The 16,741-nt window shown below is 35.6% G+C and overlaps 2 protein-coding genes across 3 annotated transcripts in view; one reads left to right on the top strand and one right to left on the bottom strand.

Moving 5' to 3' along the window:
- Positions 1-10,939, top strand: part of LOC114734270 (phosphoglycerate mutase-like protein 1) — a 42,346-nt gene extending 31,407 nt beyond the window's left edge. Inside the window, exons 1-10 of one of the 2 annotated variants that reach the window (XM_028921861.1) lie at positions 5,160-5,252; positions 6,753-6,814; positions 7,321-7,428; positions 7,707-7,786; positions 8,657-8,819; positions 9,372-9,446; positions 9,584-9,672; positions 9,993-10,112; positions 10,577-10,621; positions 10,702-10,939. In XM_028921861.1, the coding sequence (XP_028777694.1) occupies positions 6,755-6,814; positions 7,321-7,428; positions 7,707-7,786; positions 8,657-8,819; positions 9,372-9,446; positions 9,584-9,672; positions 9,993-10,112; positions 10,577-10,621; positions 10,702-10,816 (855 nt within the window). In that variant the 5' untranslated portion in view covers positions 5,160-5,252; positions 6,753-6,754 and the 3' untranslated portion in view covers positions 10,817-10,939. Of the gene's footprint in view, positions 1-5,159; positions 5,253-6,752; positions 6,815-7,320; positions 7,429-7,706; positions 7,787-8,656; positions 8,820-9,371; positions 9,447-9,583; positions 9,673-9,992; positions 10,113-10,576; positions 10,622-10,701 lie in introns of those variants that run through there. The other variant, XM_028921855.1, reaches the window with a different exon arrangement.
- A 275-nt stretch (positions 10,940-11,214) lies between these two features.
- Positions 11,215-16,165, bottom strand: LOC114734282 (protein odr-4 homolog). Its single transcript, XM_028921873.1, has 12 exons — positions 16,020-16,165; positions 15,708-15,923; positions 15,509-15,604; positions 15,225-15,313; positions 15,001-15,129; positions 13,989-14,109; positions 13,755-13,839; positions 13,545-13,654; positions 12,761-12,949; positions 12,602-12,642; positions 12,523-12,526; positions 11,215-11,732 (listed from the first exon to the last, which is right to left on the bottom strand). The coding sequence occupies exons 1-12, from the start codon at positions 16,098-16,100 to the stop codon at positions 11,442-11,444; spliced, it is 1,452 nt and encodes a 483-aa protein (XP_028777706.1). The 5' UTR covers positions 16,101-16,165; the 3' UTR covers positions 11,215-11,441.
- Positions 16,166-16,741: the final 576 nt, after the last annotated feature.

The raw sequence follows: 16,741 nt of genomic DNA, 5'->3' as shown, positions 1-16,741 counted from the left end.
ATACGGACCTTCCCTTTTGTATTTTGTCGATTCTAGTTTCCTTTTTAATCTTTCCCGCAGCATAGATTTTCATTTTGAAGGATCACCATATATACAAATATAACATCAACTGACTCTTAACTTGAGAAAATGTCTATGGCTTGGATTCTTCAAGCATATTCTCCCATCACAAGTATAGAAATTAATCGAGAGATATTCCATGTTTATCGATGTGTCAGCCCTTTTGCATGTGAAAATATAGTTCATTGACCAAAATCTGGTGTGTGACTGTGGTCATGAGCAGTGATGAAGAACATGAAAAGATATAAAAGGAATCAGGTTGTCTTCTTGTACAACTCATTTAGACCATAGAAAAAAGAAGAGAGATCAGCCATCTTCAGGGTTTTCAAACTTACGATCGGAAAAAGACAAAGCTTGATCGATTAGAAGTAGACTACGTGGCAAATACAATCTTCAACAGAATCCACTTGGAAGCCTGTTTCATCGATTTTGTTGTTGAGGAGATATATATTATACTCCTCCAATCCTTACTATAAGACACATTTAACTAAGTTGATTAAATTAAAGAGGTCAGATAAGTTAGTTAATTATAAAAAATATGACACATTTTTTCTAAAATATCATAACCATCTTTCTTAATACTTCCTCTTCCTCTTCTACTTAATCATGGTTGAGGGAGTATCCCTAAGGGTAATTTAGAAAAAACTGATAAATATGAGAAATAGATCTTATATTTAGGATCAAAACTAACTCAACAATTAGGTCCCATATTAAGGATAAGAGGAGTAATAGAATTCTAGTTGCTGTTTAAGGAGAATGAGAGGTGGTACGCATATATAATTGGTTGTTTCTTGGATTCTTGATCATGGAAAATATCATTAGTAAGATTTTCTCAGGCTTGGTTCCATTATTTAGTTCATGCAGTCATGATGGTATATAGCAATGGTTGGTAGTTTGTGGATTATAAAAATATACTTACGAAAATAGAGAATAAGTATTCATTAAGGGGGTATTTGTATGTGTACAAAAGTATTTTTGAAAAATATTTTTTTGCAAATAGAGATAAATTTTTTTACATATTTACTCCGTATATCGTAACAACTTATAAGAGTTTTTCAAATAAACATTATGTGTACGTCAGTCAAAATTAATTCCTTCTCTTATTATCCATTTTTAAAAAAAATCGTTCTTCTTAGGGATATCTATGGCTTCTAATGGCCATAAGAGAAAAATGGATAGGTACATCTCTTCGCTGTTAAAGACTCGATTATATAGCGAATGGCTATTTAATATTTAATATTCGATTGCCTGATCTTTTGCTATTCAAGTAAAAAGGTTGGGTGAAACAATGATCGAGGTTAAAGCCCGACAACGATAGAATAAACAAACACGCGTGCAAATAATCTTGCCCGCTCTGGTCTGTTCATAATTTCGCTTTGTATCACTCCTGCTCTTCTAGATGATGATTATGAGACCCTGCTCACAAGGTTTGAAGAAGACGCCTTTCACATTACACTATGGTTACGTTTGGTAGAAAGCATTAAAAATAAGGGATTGAGATTGGGATTACAATTAAAAAAATCTATTAAGAGAGTGTTTAGTATAAGAGATTGTTTGATATATGGGATTAGCCAAAGCTATGTATGTGGGATTGGAGAATACCATAGGGGGAAGTGGTATTCCCCAATCCCACCTTTATGGGTATGCCTAATCCATATAACAAACAATTATTCATACTAAGTACTATTTTAATGATTTTTTTAATTGTAATTCCAATCTCAATCTCTCATTTTCAATGCTTTGTACCAAACTGGACCTATAGAAATTTACTTTGATATTGACAACTTTAACCTAGAATATGTCATGAACTTGTCCCTGAGTCATTAACCCATATGCAAAGACTACTGGAACATAATCATCAAAGAATTTACTTTGGGTCATATCCAAAGATAAGCAGGACCCGCTAGAAATCTGTTTTATGTCATGCATCTACTTTAACTTTATCTTTATTAAAATAGTCTGTCTGTTATAGTAATTAAAGTTATTTGTCTTGTTGTAATCATTAAATGTATCTTTGCCTTTATGTCATGTTGTAATGATGGTGTCGAAAATTTTTACTATTAAGTTTTGTTATGTTATGCCCCAGAACCTTTATATAAACCACGTTCTGCCATTAGTTATGGGCAGGGGTAGTTATAATAACTTTCTTGTATAATATTGGTGTGCTTTTGTCATGACTTCTCTCTATTTTTTTTTTAAAAGCCTCACTTATAATTCCTTTCTTCTATCTTCAGAGATTCTGAATATGCTCTGCACTTGCTTATCTAAGAGAATCTTGTGCATCAGAAATAGAATCTGATTATGATCCTTTAAGATGTGCTTAGTAACGACTTTTCCAATTATCCTGGATCTGGTATTCAAATATGGAAATCATAACGTGACCCGTTGATGAGTTGAGAATGAGTGGTCTTACCTGGACTAAAACTTTGGATATCATACTATATTAACTTGGTTTGTTTTAGTTAACACCCCCGAAGTGCAGCCTTTATTCAAATAAATGGATCACATGGATAATCTGTTCCTAATTTTGCTTGTTTTTTTCTTTTTGTTTCCTTTTTTAAAAAAATCGTCAAGAAAATATTTTCTATTTTCCCCAAAAAAGAGGCTTCAATCTTGTTTTGAACCTTGAAAGTAATAGATGTCTGCGTAAACTAAACTCTTCTTTTCATGATCATACATAGGGATGATTGTACATAAGGATGTGCAAAAACCCAATGACTTGATCCAGTTCAATCCAACTCGAAGTGGTTCGGTTTGGTCCATTCCAGTCCAGATAAATTATATAAATGAAATCAGATTAGACTGAACCAGACTAGTTGGTTGAGTTGGAGTGGTTTTTGGACCAAATGATCATACCACAGGGATTGCTCCGGTCCAGTTTAGATGAATTTTTTATTTTTCAATAATTTGTAATTTAGATGTCACCTTTAATTTTTTTAAAACGTTTTTAGAGATTTTTATATATTTATGATGAAGTTTTAATATTTTAAGATGAGTTTTATATGATTATAGGTATTTTTTACTATCTTAAATTATATTTATCATGTTGAAATCTTACTTCCTATAAAGGAAATTTTTTTTTTTAAAAAAAGAACATGGACTGCCTAGAACAGTCTACCAGTGTGGTGGATCAAATTCAGTCTAACCCGATCTCTGGTTACCACTAGATTGTATTAGATTATAAACTGTCAAACCTAACCTGACCAAAGATAAGACCAGACTTTAGATTAGGCTCTAGTCTGATCCTGTTTGTTCGTCATGCAGCCCCTAATCCTACATAGGGAGCCGTGTTCAAGAGCCAGGCGATTTCCTACACGCACTATAACATATTAGCATATTCCTAAGAATCCTGATCCCATGATGACAAAATTAGTGTCCCCGCCCACCTGCTTTTAGTTCAAATTAAAAAAGCCATCCTTCTCCTGTGCCAAGCAACGCCTAAAATATTATTCCGATTGAAAATCTATTTTATGGTATAATTGTACTATAAAATAGAATAAAATATTAAAATTTACTACCATCTCCTGTTTTAATTATAAAATCTCGTTTGTAGACTACAGACAAGATCTTATAATTAATATTGAAAATAGTATCACGGAGAGAACAAACACCGACGGAGCGTAAAGGCACATGGAATCAGATAACTTCTGTTCCTATCTAAAACTCAGCAGGTTACATGACCCTATTTCTCCAGTCCGGTGCCGTCCAGGCAACAACTAATCAAAACCTGAACAAAGTCGCATCAGGGGGGGGAACCTTGAAGAAAGAGGTAATTTCGTATTTACGTGACATAGTCTTTTATCAAACTTTATATCTGAATATATTTAAAGTAAACTTCTTGGGCTAAAATAAAATATTTGTTTGGACAATAAAAAAACATAATTTAGTCAAGCCATTCACGTAATATTGGGTCGCAGATGCAAAAGGACGTCACGTGTGCTGCTTGAGACAGCACGAAGCGAAAAATGATTGGTCCACGGCAAAGACTCCTTCAAGTTGGGAGCTGCGGGGCGCGAAGGAAAGGTTGGTTACTTTTGGCTCTTTATCCAAATTAAAAAGGAAAAAGAAAGAGAAAAAGGTTAATTCTGGCTTCTGGGGCCTCAGCCTGCGAGCGGCTCCTTTCTCGTTCTCAAGAGCGCATTAGATCGGAACAGCAAAGCCCCAAAGCGTCGGCAAGAGAGATATATTGGTCATTCATTATACTTATTCCCTTCTTTCTTACTGTCTCTCGTACCGCATCTCACCGTACACGCCGTGTCCACTACATTTAATTCTCACCATATTTTTTTTGGGCCAGATCTCACTGCATTTTATTGATTCCACTTTTGTCCCCCGGTAGGGACCAAAATATAAAAAAATATAAGAATAAGGAAGCAGCAGAACAGAATTCCGATATAAAGGATCACAAGTATCTCACAACTCTATCTAAAGGACCAATGGAGAATCTCCAAGATAGATGTATTCCCTGAAAAATGGTCGTGCTACTCCAAAGACCAGATAGCCTTTTTATAGTGAATTACAGAGAGAAAATGGGTTGAAAATTCAAAGATCAAACACTAATCCTAACGTTGGGGAGGGCTACCCTCTTACTTCTCAACTAAAAATATGCCAACAGCTCAACAAGAAAATATTACCCCTCTCGTTTTAAATATAAAATTTATTTTATATATAATTTATATTATAAAATTTTTCATAGTATAAATTATACTATCTCCGGTTCTTAATATAAGACCCTGTTTGACTTTTATTTTAATCTAAATATAAGACCCTAATTCACTTGTCTCTTATATTTATACATTTTTTTTCAAAGTACCTTTCTAATAATGATAGTTCTTCTAATGATTAGTAAGGATATTTTAGGAAGGACAACACTTATTTAGGACAAATAACTAACTCAATTTACTTATTTAATCTCTTCAAATTAGTCAATTGGCTTTATAATTAGAGATAGTACTATAAAATAAATTTTATATTTAGAATGCAAAAATAAAATAGAGGGGAAAAAAATAGCTACTGCGTAACTGACTCTTCTCTGCCGCGTTTACCCCTTCGTGAGTCAACCTGAACTTGTTGGGCGTTTACTTCGTGAGTAAATCAACCTGAACTTGTTGGGTATCCTATCATCCCCACTCCCATTTCAAAGCTTCGTTCCTCGCGTTCTTCTTCCATTCTTTGTTTCTTTTCTCGCTCAGGTACTTCTCTCTTCTTCCTTCTCCTTTCTCCATTGCTTCCACTTCTCTGCTGTTGTTATTTTCTTCCATGCGAATTCTCATCGACCTCGCATTTTTTCCTTTTTATACTGTTGATCTTGTTGGTCACTTCGAGCCGTGACTTCGTGTGATTGTTTTCTATTGGTGGTTCATGATAACTCAGTTTCGGATTAAATTTGGACTCGTTTAAAGTTGATCCGGTGATTTGATGGTTTTTGGTGCAAGGATTAGTGTTTATGATGCTGAATGAGTATTTGAGGAATTGTTCATTTTCGATTCCGTATGAATGCGCTGGTGAGGGGCGCTGGTGCTATTGATCCGCTTTTTCTTAATGTGGAAGGAGTACATGAACAATGGATTGTCGACCGGTTATTCTTAAACAGTTTTCCCTCACGTTCTTTGATTTTGAATGTTCTGTTTGCAAAAAATGGAGACTTCCGGATTTCGTACCTTCCGTCGTTTTGGAGTGTATAGAGCGCTGACGCATGAATTTAGGAGAACCGCCGTTTTAGTTTTCAGTTTTGATGGATGAACAATTAAACAGACACATTTTCCTTTATAAAATGTTGTTTCTAAGCCTTTTCTGCTGAAATTACGTGGTCATAAATTATTACGTTCTACGAGGCTTGGAGCGTAATTCTTATGTGCAATATACAACATCGGTGCTGTCCTCTGTGTTTGTAGCATGTGCCCGAGCATGCTGAATAGCAATTCCTCATTGCTTGGTTGTACACACTATTTTATCACACGTCTGTGCTTGCCGACTAGTGCATCAAGTAGCTTCTTGCGTATATAGGTGTCCTAGGGTCTGTTTGGGTGACTCCCAAAGCCATGGTTTGGGTGTAATGTCACCCAAACAGCATCAATTTTGATGCCATAATCTGAAACCATGGTTTGGGCCAAAACCATGGTTTTAGAACCTGAAACCATGGTTTCAGGAGAAGTGAATCCATTCTGCTTCTGGCTCAAATTGGAGAGTATGATTGTACCTATCAGAGTAGATCTCAATAATAATATGACTTTAACATCCCTCAATTAATTTTTTATAAACATATTAATCTTATATCTTGTAAATATATATATACATATTAATTATTCATTAATTATATTATCTTATGTATTATTAATTATGTTGGTAAAAAATATATTATTAACAATTTTATTCCTTCAAATTAAAATATATCATAAAATCTATCTTTTATGTAATTATCATATTAACTTATGTCTTTTTTAGTAATTTGTATATATAAAAAGCACTTCTGATAACAACTATCCAAACACTCTCACTTTTCAGAATCACTTTTTGACAAAATCTATTCTTCACAAAATTATTCTCCCCAAAATCTATTCTCCAAACTATGGTTTGGTTTCATCCAAACACATCCTAACGTTTAAGGTATATTGACGTTGATGTGAAGTTTTGCTTTGACATTATTTATATAGTAACCCTTGACTATTGGATGTCATTTGATGTCACTGCAGATATGGATACCAACGAAGGCCTAAGTATCTATCCATTGCACCGTTGTAAAACTCTTCACCTGGTTCGTGGCCACCTCTATGTTTGAATTTTTGTTTCCTGGGCCGTTGCTTATGATCCTATTCGGAACATATGGTTTGAAAACCAGAACCTTCATTGACCTGTGATTTTCTGCGACGACTAATTCTAGCTACAGAACTTCTATGTTGAAGCTTACTATTCCTTTCTTTAAAGCATTGATATAATATCACGTTCAAACATCAATGTGGTAAAATATAATTTTGACTGAAAATATGAGATGGCCTTTCGAACGAAATATAAGATGGTACTTCAAGCTAAATATACTTCTTTCATCAAATTTGGAATTGCATTAACGTAGTTTGATAGAGACAAAATTCCATTAACTTTAAAATTTGAAATTGGTTGTTGTCATATTGGCTATCTATAGTACAGATACAGAGTTCCATAGCTGATGCCTGTGTTTGGAAATTTTTTATAAAAAAAATGTTTTGTTTCTTAGTGCCACCATTTTTTTAAGACCAGTAATGTCTCATTTAATCTACTATACAGGTTAGACATGCACAAGGGGTTCACAACGTAGCAGGAGAAAAAAACCATGAAGCATACAAGTCTTGTGACTATTTTGATGCACAACTAAGCCCTCTTGGCTGGAAGCAGGTGATCTTGAGTTAGAACATTTTATTGTTATCTTATTAAGCAAAGCATTTCAGCTGTGATTTTGTGTTGTATGGAATTTCTTAAGGATGTGTTTTCGACTATAAAGAAGAAAGTCGTTTCATGCTTTCAGTAGAAAATAGGTATCATAGCCATATGTTGCCATAACTTTATTTTCAGGAGGGAAATGTCGACCAGGATGTGTCTTAGAATAAAATTTCAGTTTGTTCTTTTGCTGAGACATTCCTAGTCAAATATTTGTTATATGCGCATTATAACAGGTTGATCATCTGCGGGCGCATGTTCAAGCATGTGGTCTTTCCAAGAAAATTGAATTAGTGATTTCTTCCCCCTTGTTAAGGTATGACTTTATTAATTGGTAATCCTGTTACGAATTGTATAGTGCTCACTTTGTAGAGATCTGGTGCTTTATTACTGTAACCACTGCCTTTATTTTTATAATGATACTCTTCAGCAATGTTAGTTGGAAAAATGGAATATTGGTGTCATTCACCATAAAAGCCTAAAATTGATCTGAGTGGATATACCGGTAATTAGGAACCATGGAAGATAGACTGCAACAGATAACCATAAGATCACAGAAATATGAGATTGGAATTAAGTTTGAAAAAAAGATTTGGGAAAAGGGAAAATGTTAAGGATAGTGTTTTTAGTTATGTTTGATGGATGGGAAAGTGACTTTCTTAGAAAGAGAGCTTCTCATGTTTACTGGAGAGAATTTTCTCATTCTCTTTTTGTTTGGTAGGGACTCTAGAAGAAAACTGAGGAAAGGAGTGAAAAGTCTGATACCTTTAATTTTGTCTATTGATCTGGCATATGTATGTATATATCTAGTATTTGTCCGATATCTATCAATATGAGATCTTCCAATTACTTTTTAGTTCTGAACATCTGTTTACTATGCGTGAGTGGTGTTTTCTGATTCCTTTTTCTTTCTTGAAAGAGGAAGAAAATCTGGAAATGATATTTTTGTGAACAACTCATTCTGTCATGCACCATAATAATTAACTTGAAGGTTATTTATAAGAGTCTTGGTGGGGATTTGTCCTTTGAGCAGTTGATAAATGATAACCATTATGAGTACTCTGCTGTCTTGTGCTGGTATTGCGCAGACGTGTGTTTATAAAAGTTTTGCGCATCAGTGAATAAACAAGACGTCTTCCATAGCTGGAAGACCTTGTAAGCTGACTTGGTAATTACTGCATTTCAGGACCATGCAAACAGCAGCTGGAGTCTTTGGTGGTGAAGCACACACTGATGGGATTGATGCACCTCCTCTGATGAAGGAAAATGTGGGACATAGTGAACACGCTGCAATTTCTAGTCTGAATTCCCCTCCATTTATAGCGATTGAGCTTTGCCGGGAGCGTTTGGTATGTAATATTGGTAATCTAAATTCGGCTTGATGAAAATTGTGTGGCTCTGTATATTTAGTTAACTACTAGTAATTAGCACCGACCTTTTCTTTGCTTTCATGGATTCTTTTTGTTCCTATCTGTCTGCTTTGCTTCTTTTTGCTTCTGGAAAAATTCAGGAGAAAACTGCATTAGTGATTGGGAAATATACTAGATGAACTACCTAAATTTAATCCATAAGTTGTATATCTTCTACCTGCTCATCTAGAATTCTCGGCTTCTTAAGGAGAGTAATATGAGCTCATGCATGCTAGTGCCAACTTTGGCCCAGGTACTGTTTGGTCCTGCATGAAATTGACTTCTCATCTCTAGTTCTCATATTCCGGGGCTGACTGCCTCACTGATCATGCGGTTTCCTGTTAACTTCAGCTCATTTGCCAACTAATAACTATGATGGAGAGAAAGAAGATAAAAGTTTACCGTATAAATTTATTCATAATCCGCTGTTTGGAATATCATTTGGGTTAAACATCCTTTACATTTGTGTCGTACTTTACTTTTGTAACTCAGGGACTTAATCCTTGTGATAAGAGAAGAAGCATTCATGAGTACCGGGATATGTTCCCTGCAATTGACTTTTCGCTGGTACGTGATGTATCTTGATTGATTTCTCATGATGTGAACGAGAGCTACTATAACTACGTTTTTTCTGATGCTTAAATTGGTAGTAGGTAATCCAAATTTTGTTGGATGTATTCATACCTCATTTAAATTCATTTTAGATAGAAAGTGACGAGGACATTTTGTGGACACCTGGCATTAGAGAGAAGGATGAACAAGTTGCTGGTAGGGGGCTGAAGTTTTTGAAATGGTGAGCGAATGCTTTCATAGTCCAATTCGCGTTTCTTGTCTATTCATGCATAGTTAAGAACATGAAAATCTTCATTAAGCCATAGCATGGAACCAAAGAGGCTTCACCGTATTGTTATGATTATAGCGGTCCTATATTTCTGCAATTCACGCTTAAGTACAATCCTGGAAAATCCACGGTTTGGATAGATCTCGCATTTTTCATCTTTTCATCTCCAATATTCGAGTAAATTATGTGCGTGTTACCCATCAAAGGCCGGGAATGGCCATAAACCAAGGGTCTGGCCTTTTTGCTCCCCCTGATTTCCTTATTTGGTACAGGTTATGGACACGTAAAGAGAAGGAGATAGCGATTGTTTGTCACAGTGCTTTTCTATTGCAGGCCCTAAGCGCTTTCGGAAATGACTGCCGTCCGACTGTGAAGAGTGAAATATGCACACAGTAAGCATTCCTTTGGAAATAATCGCTAAACTTGATTGTACGGGTTACAACATGTGCGTTCGATAAATACGCTTTACCTTGAGTGTCTAATTTGCACTGAAGATACAATTCCGATGCTTTATGAAAAGAAAGGAAATGTAAAAGAAAAGGGAAGAATCTTAACCTGGCACTTTCTGATATTTTCCGGATATGATTATTTGTTCAAGCAGATGTGCTTAGACAAGTCTCTGGTATCTATATCTGTAACTTTGGCATTTCTTAATTGAATTGACTTGTTTAAATATAAGAGAGTTCATTTTATAAAGTTCTTTACGTCGCTGTTAAACATTAATCATTTCACATGAGGAAAAGCCTAATCTGTAACATGATGGAATTGTTTACCCGGTGTCATATTTTCAATACTACATCTTTTAAGTTATCATTCTTTTAGGATTAAATAAAAACTTTCCCGATTTGTTTTGCAGCTTTGCTAATTGTGAGCTGCGTTCACTGGTTATCGTTGACAGAGGGTGAGCATTTTACACCTAGAACACACCTAGTTATCCATGCTTTAACGCACAAAATTCATTTTTGAGTTTTACTTCTGCAGTTTGATTGGATCAGATAAGTCAACTACAAACTATCCTGGCAAGATTCCTCATGGTCTTGGCCTTCCTAGTGATACTGCTGACGAGAAAAATACAGGGAATGGACCGAGCCAGTAATTGTTCTGAGTGACAACGTGATGCATGCATAGTGCAGGTTAATTCTGATGCATAATGTATTAATTGCAGTTATAGGAAGAAACTATGTCGTCGTTTTTTCACAGGATTTAGCAAATTGGAAATCTCTTTTGGGCCACCTAGAAAATTGGAAATCTAGGTGCCGACATTTAAAGATCACGGGGATGCATGCAGACCATATTTTCTGCAGGATTAACTTTCTGTAAAATAGTCTTAATCTTTATGTGTGGCGAATATGCATGACTTTCATTTACGTTTATGTTTATTATTGTTGTTTATAAACTCAGGATTTTAAAATACTATTCTGAATCAGAATGACATTGGCTGCGATCGACAGACATGACAATTATTCAAATATATAAAAAAATTGAAAATAACACTTGCTTAATCCAAATACGGACCTCCCCTTTTGTATTTTGTCGATTCTAGTTTCGTTTTTAATTTTTCCCGCAGCACAGATTTTCATTTTGAAGGATCACCATATATACAAATATAACATCAACTGGCTCTTAACTTGAGAAAATGTCTATGGCTTGGATCCTTCAAACATATTCTCCCATCACAAGTATAGAAATTAATCGAGAGATATTCCATGTTTATCGATGTGTCAGCCATTCAGAACCAGGAGGGCAAAACCAAGCATAATTGCAAGGACAAGGACAAGACCAGCAGCCAAAACATTAATGTTAACTGGCTTTGAAGATTTACTCGAATGCTCTCCTGTGTCTTCAACTCTGCCCTTCTTTTCCAAGTGTTGAATAGCTAAACCAAACGGCACAGCCACGTTCCAGAAAGATTTACTTACGAGGGCTAAGGCTTCTTTTTCTGGCTCCAAAATCGTCGAGTTAGCAGCCAGAGATTTCGCAGATAATAACTCTGCACAATGATCTCTTAGCACCTTAGGAAGCATGAAAACCACAAGTCAGAAGATCACATATACAAATTTTCTTAGAAGAAACTTTGGGCGAAAATAGAAAACCGAAAAAAGAAAAAAGATATCTTCTACATTACATTGACAGCAGATGGCGCAAACAGGTCACAGGATAAAGATAATTTAAATATAAATACCAGTTAATTTAAGATTGTCTTAAAACTGATATGTAACAGCACTAAACAACTCATTCACTGAGATGGATTTTCCTTTCTTTTGGCTCTTGTTTTAAGGAGACAGTATCCTTGCCAAATGTGCAAACCAAGGAATGAACCCAACTCAGCAGCTAAGCAACGAAACCAGTGCAATACTATCATTTTCCTGTGGGCAGACTAGCCTACCCTGCGACTATGTACAGCACTGGAAAAATATATTAACATGACCCTAATCTGCACACACTTAAAACCATCATATATCCTTTTTCTGTAATAACTAATGAATAATCAAGAATACTTCGAGGTTGCCAGCGTCTAACATGTACTGTCAGGAAGCACAGTTTATTGAATATGGTTAAAGCTTTTCATAAATGACTGAATCACATAATAATTCCAAGTAAACAAAGGTTTCAGCTACAAGATGCCAAGAATCAACTGTCATTAGCGCTCCATTGGTATTCAAAATAAACGCATAAAATTTTTCTTGCATAGAGCATGTCTTTAAAACAACCCTAAGATTGAACGACATTGCAACACACTATGTATGGAGTAGTGTTTATCTATATAATGGGTTAGCAATGGAAAACAAATATGGAATGCACCTTCCTGCAATTGAAATACATTACTCAGTAAGCAAATTTTATCAGGTCATCAAAATGCAATAACTTTATAAAAACAAACGAGATAGAGGATCCATGCCAGCCACTGCAAACTGGCAAAGCCTAACCACACATCACAGTAGTTGATTGTAGAATTGAAAAGGCATCATTTGTAGCATTACATTGAGAACATGCATGCATAGTTGGCAAAGCTTTCTCATCAAGCAACACTCTAATAGATCCAAGGGTCAAATATATCAATATTATAAGTCACAGACCTCAATAATTGCAAAACTAGTTTGGCAACAGGCTTTTCAGTTGATATCTCATCACTTGCTTCTCTGCTATCATCAAGATTAGAAGCTGAATCACCCTCTGCCTCGTCACAGATGATATCCAATCTACTTTGCAGACTCATAATGATATCTCCCTGTGCAGCAAAGAACCATGATCCAAGATATAAGAGGACAAAAACAGGGGACTCAAGTTAGTGCAGTCTGAAGGAGATTATGCAATCCATTGCTCAAAAGCCTCATCATTAAAATAGGTAAGTCAGCAGTTTTATAAGGTCCTTTTGTTGCTTCCAAAATATGTTACAAGACTAAAAACTATTAATATGTCAAATAATATTAAATGTAGGGTTTGTAATATACTACAGTTTCATAAGAAAAACATGCAGCATCAACTAACTTTAACTAACAATAACAACAAGCCTTATCCTACTACATAATGTCGGTTGATGGATCATATAACACCATTGGGCTTTATAAATAATTAACTATTCAAATATATCATTCACCATAAAATCCTATTTTATAACTTCCTTTTAAGTATCTTTCTTGGTCTATAGATCTTTTCATATAGTCAAAAACCATCCACTCAACTCAACTGATGCCTCTAGTAGCCTTCTATGCACATGTCTAAACCACCTCAATTGTTTTTTCTCTCGCCATTTTGTCTTTGATAATTGCCATTCTTTTATCATAAAAGGATGAATAGAACAAATATGGGCAGCCATTAATTACCTTTACATCAGTGATGGCTTGTGAAATTGGCTCTTTTGAATTCAGGTATGCAAAAGAACATATTGAGCCACTTAAGTAAAGAATACCAAGAACATCTCTTTGGCTGCATGCTTTATAACATATCAATCATTAATGTTAGTGATGCAAATTAATAAAGCGCCAGAAACATAGAAATGGATTAGTTTAGCAGATGATTGTAGATATACTTACCTTCAACTGGTGAACTGCTCATAAATGGTAGAAGCAGTTCAACTTCATGCACGCCATCAGATGAGCAGTGCTTATTATCATCAACCTATTTTTAAAGAAAGGGAGAAATAAAATCTTATTAAAAGAGCACTGACAGAAAGGAAAATTACATACAAATGATGCTCAGTATACAACGATTACAATTGAAAGAGCTAGGAATAATGGAGGGGGGGTGAGGAAGAGTTGTGTAATTACCAATTTACCATCAATCAAGGCTTCTGCACCTTTAAGCTCTTTGGCATGAATAGATATAGCATGACGAAGGACATCACTCACTGTGTGAAACTTTGAGGCATTTTCATGAAATATGGGTAATCTAGCAAAACATACATCATACTTCAGACTTACAATTTCTTGAAAAAATTGAACTCACTACTAATAACCAACCACCTCAACGACAGCAGTGGTCATGATAATAAGTTCCTGGAGTTTTAGGTCAGGTAAAGAGACAGCGCATGATCACAAAACGACCAGCCGAGACAGCAACCAGATCTGTGTCATGGCCGGAGTACACTGAGCCCGCTTAGCTTCAATACTCATGCTCCCCTCTCTCTTTTCTTTTTGGTTTGTTGATTATGTTCACCTTCCAAAGCCTTAAAGGACATTATTTTATATATGCTATTTACAATTATGAAGGATATGGTTTCTCTTTCAGGTCATGTACCAGATGGGCCAGTTGGCCCAAGTATTAATCCAGCTCAAAAACCTTACTCCAGAAGAGGGAAGGTAATGGTAAAAGAAGCAACTAAGTCTGACATTGGTGAAGGTCGGAGGGGAGTAGTGGAGGAGAGAGGTAGTGATGACAAGGGGGTTATGAGAGCCCAAGCAATGAAGACGCGGGTGAAAAATCATTTGATCCTAGAATTATTTCAAAAAGATTAAGAGATGTCATAAACCGATCCAGTGTGGTGAAAGTAAATCTATAGTGGTGTATTTAGGCTTAAATTTAAATTCAAAACTTGAGTGCGGGCATACGTTGACACTCAATCAAGAGCACAAACTAGGCACTGCTATTGTGTTTCACGCACTTGGGGTTTCTTTTCTATTCTTTTCTTTTCTTTTTTCCGGATGAAACTTTAGATTTCTTATTATTACCATTCATACCTGGCCAATCTTCGAATGGCATAATGAACTAGTAGATAAGAAGATAGTCAAAAATCACCAAAATTATAACGAATGAATAAATATTGCAAAAGTAAAATTGTACCTGAGGTTGAAGTTGTACATACACCGAAACGTTTGAAGGGAATTCAAGACTTTCCCCATTTTAAAATCACAAGGCGGTAAACTACTTGATGTAATATTTGAAGATAGTGAACAGCTTCGACAATTCCATCTGCACTCGAATACCATGAGAATTATGTCAAAAGAAAGGCAGATCAGCTAAAGGATACCATTTAGGACACAACAAGCTATTAAAGTTTGGATTACCTCCTCGGGCTATAACAAATGTGAACAAGCAGTCTTTCATCGAAGTCAGTCTCCAAACTAGACGCCGCTTCAGCAACTCCCCTCACTGTCTGAAAGAGAGGAAAGGAATGTGTTCCATCGATATTAGTTTTCTTTTCTTTTTCTTTTCTTTTTCCTTTTTATTATACAAGTTCCATCGGTATTCGTTACAATTCTACAGAACACCACATATATGACCGCGAATACCTCTCTTCAGAAACTTCCCTGTCGAACTAAATTACACTCGAACGAATAATGTATGATACCTGGAAAAGCACCCCGGTTGAATTCTTGAATGCATTCTCACTAACCCAAATGTATATGCCAACAACCTTTATGCCGCCAACAAGCATTCTAGACACCTGAAATCCCACCCTCATTACTTACGCGAGCAACATAATAAAGAGATCACAGCGTAAGCTATTGTTGACGCACTTCGTAATTAACCAAACTATATTAACGAACCTGGCGGGCGTGTTCAGCGACCCAATCCATATCGATGAACAGTGAGGAAGAATCAGTGGCCTGAGATTTAGATTTGGAGCCCTTTCTCTTGTCGTCCTTGGAGGTATCGATGATGGCGCAAGCAGGTTCATTAGAATCATTTCGCGGTGTCGGAATCAAATCCAACACAAATCCTCGGTCCAAAGTAGAACTCAGCTTACCTATTGCTAGGCCCACCTGCAAATGAAAGAGGCAAGGAAGGAAACTGAAATAGAATACGTGATGTAAACATTTAACAGACCAAAGAAGTGCATGTGAAAAGGCGGTGAGTACCTCAGCAGGAAGTGCAGATTGGCTGAGACGATCCTCAGCCAATTTCAGTTGAGCCTCTTCTCCGACAACGGTTTTCACCATTGCTGATTCACTACGTTTTGGTGGCAAAGCTCCGTCGCTTCGCTTGGACTAAGCTCCGGTTCCAAATCTATGCTGGATAGTTGACAGTTGAAATGCAACGACGTCGTGTTTATGATGGGCCTTAACGGCTTTCCTGCCCAGATAGCACTTTGTCTTTCCAGAGGGGGCTTGCCGATCTTGTGGATTATGGATCTGATTTTTTTACCCATCAGCCAGAAGATGAGTCTTATAAATGGCATTAAATCATCATCAATATCAATATGTTACACAAAAAATCCATGGTTTAAAAAAATAATATGACGTTTATTCATATAAAAAATCACGTTCCAATAAACATTAAATTAAATATATGAGGTAACATATGATTTGATCTTATATTTAATGACACATTGATGATTAATAAATATTAAATAAATAATATGCATGATGGATTTTATGTGATACTATTTAATATCAGCATGGTTTTTTACTTACAAGTAGCTGAACTATTCATGCTTGTATCCCTGTGTTAAAATTCGGCTTCTTATTTAATGTTTCTTACAACAATGAGAATTTTCTGTGGTGAAATATGAACCATTTAAAATTTAATCTGAACAATTTAAATTTAAAATTTCATATCTACATTTTTTGATTGATAAATT

The sequence above is a fragment of the Neltuma alba genome, unplaced genomic scaffold, assembly GCF_004799145.2.
Source record: "Neltuma alba isolate B1F8T4 unplaced genomic scaffold, ASM479914v2 tig00013084_pilon, whole genome shotgun sequence".
Classification (NCBI taxonomy): Eukaryota; Viridiplantae; Streptophyta; class Magnoliopsida; order Fabales; family Fabaceae; genus Neltuma; species Neltuma alba.
This window is presented reverse-complemented; position numbering and strand designations above follow the sequence as displayed.

What these genes read in the sequence shown, in the direction of transcription:
- LOC114734282 (XM_028921873.1), bottom strand. Translation starts at nt 16,100, where the DNA reads ATGGTGAAAACCGTTGTCGGAGAAGAGGCTCAACTGAAATTGGCTGAG. An exon ending in ATGTACAACTTCAACCTCAG is followed by an intron (nt 14,110 to 15,000) that starts GTACAATTTTAC and finishes ATGTTTTGCTAG; the next exon opens with ATTACCCATATTTCATGAAA. An exon ending in TTGATATATTTGACCCTTGG is followed by an intron (nt 12,643 to 12,760) that starts ATCTATTAGAGT and finishes ATGTGTGGTTAG; the next exon opens with GCTTTGCCAGTTTGCAGTGG.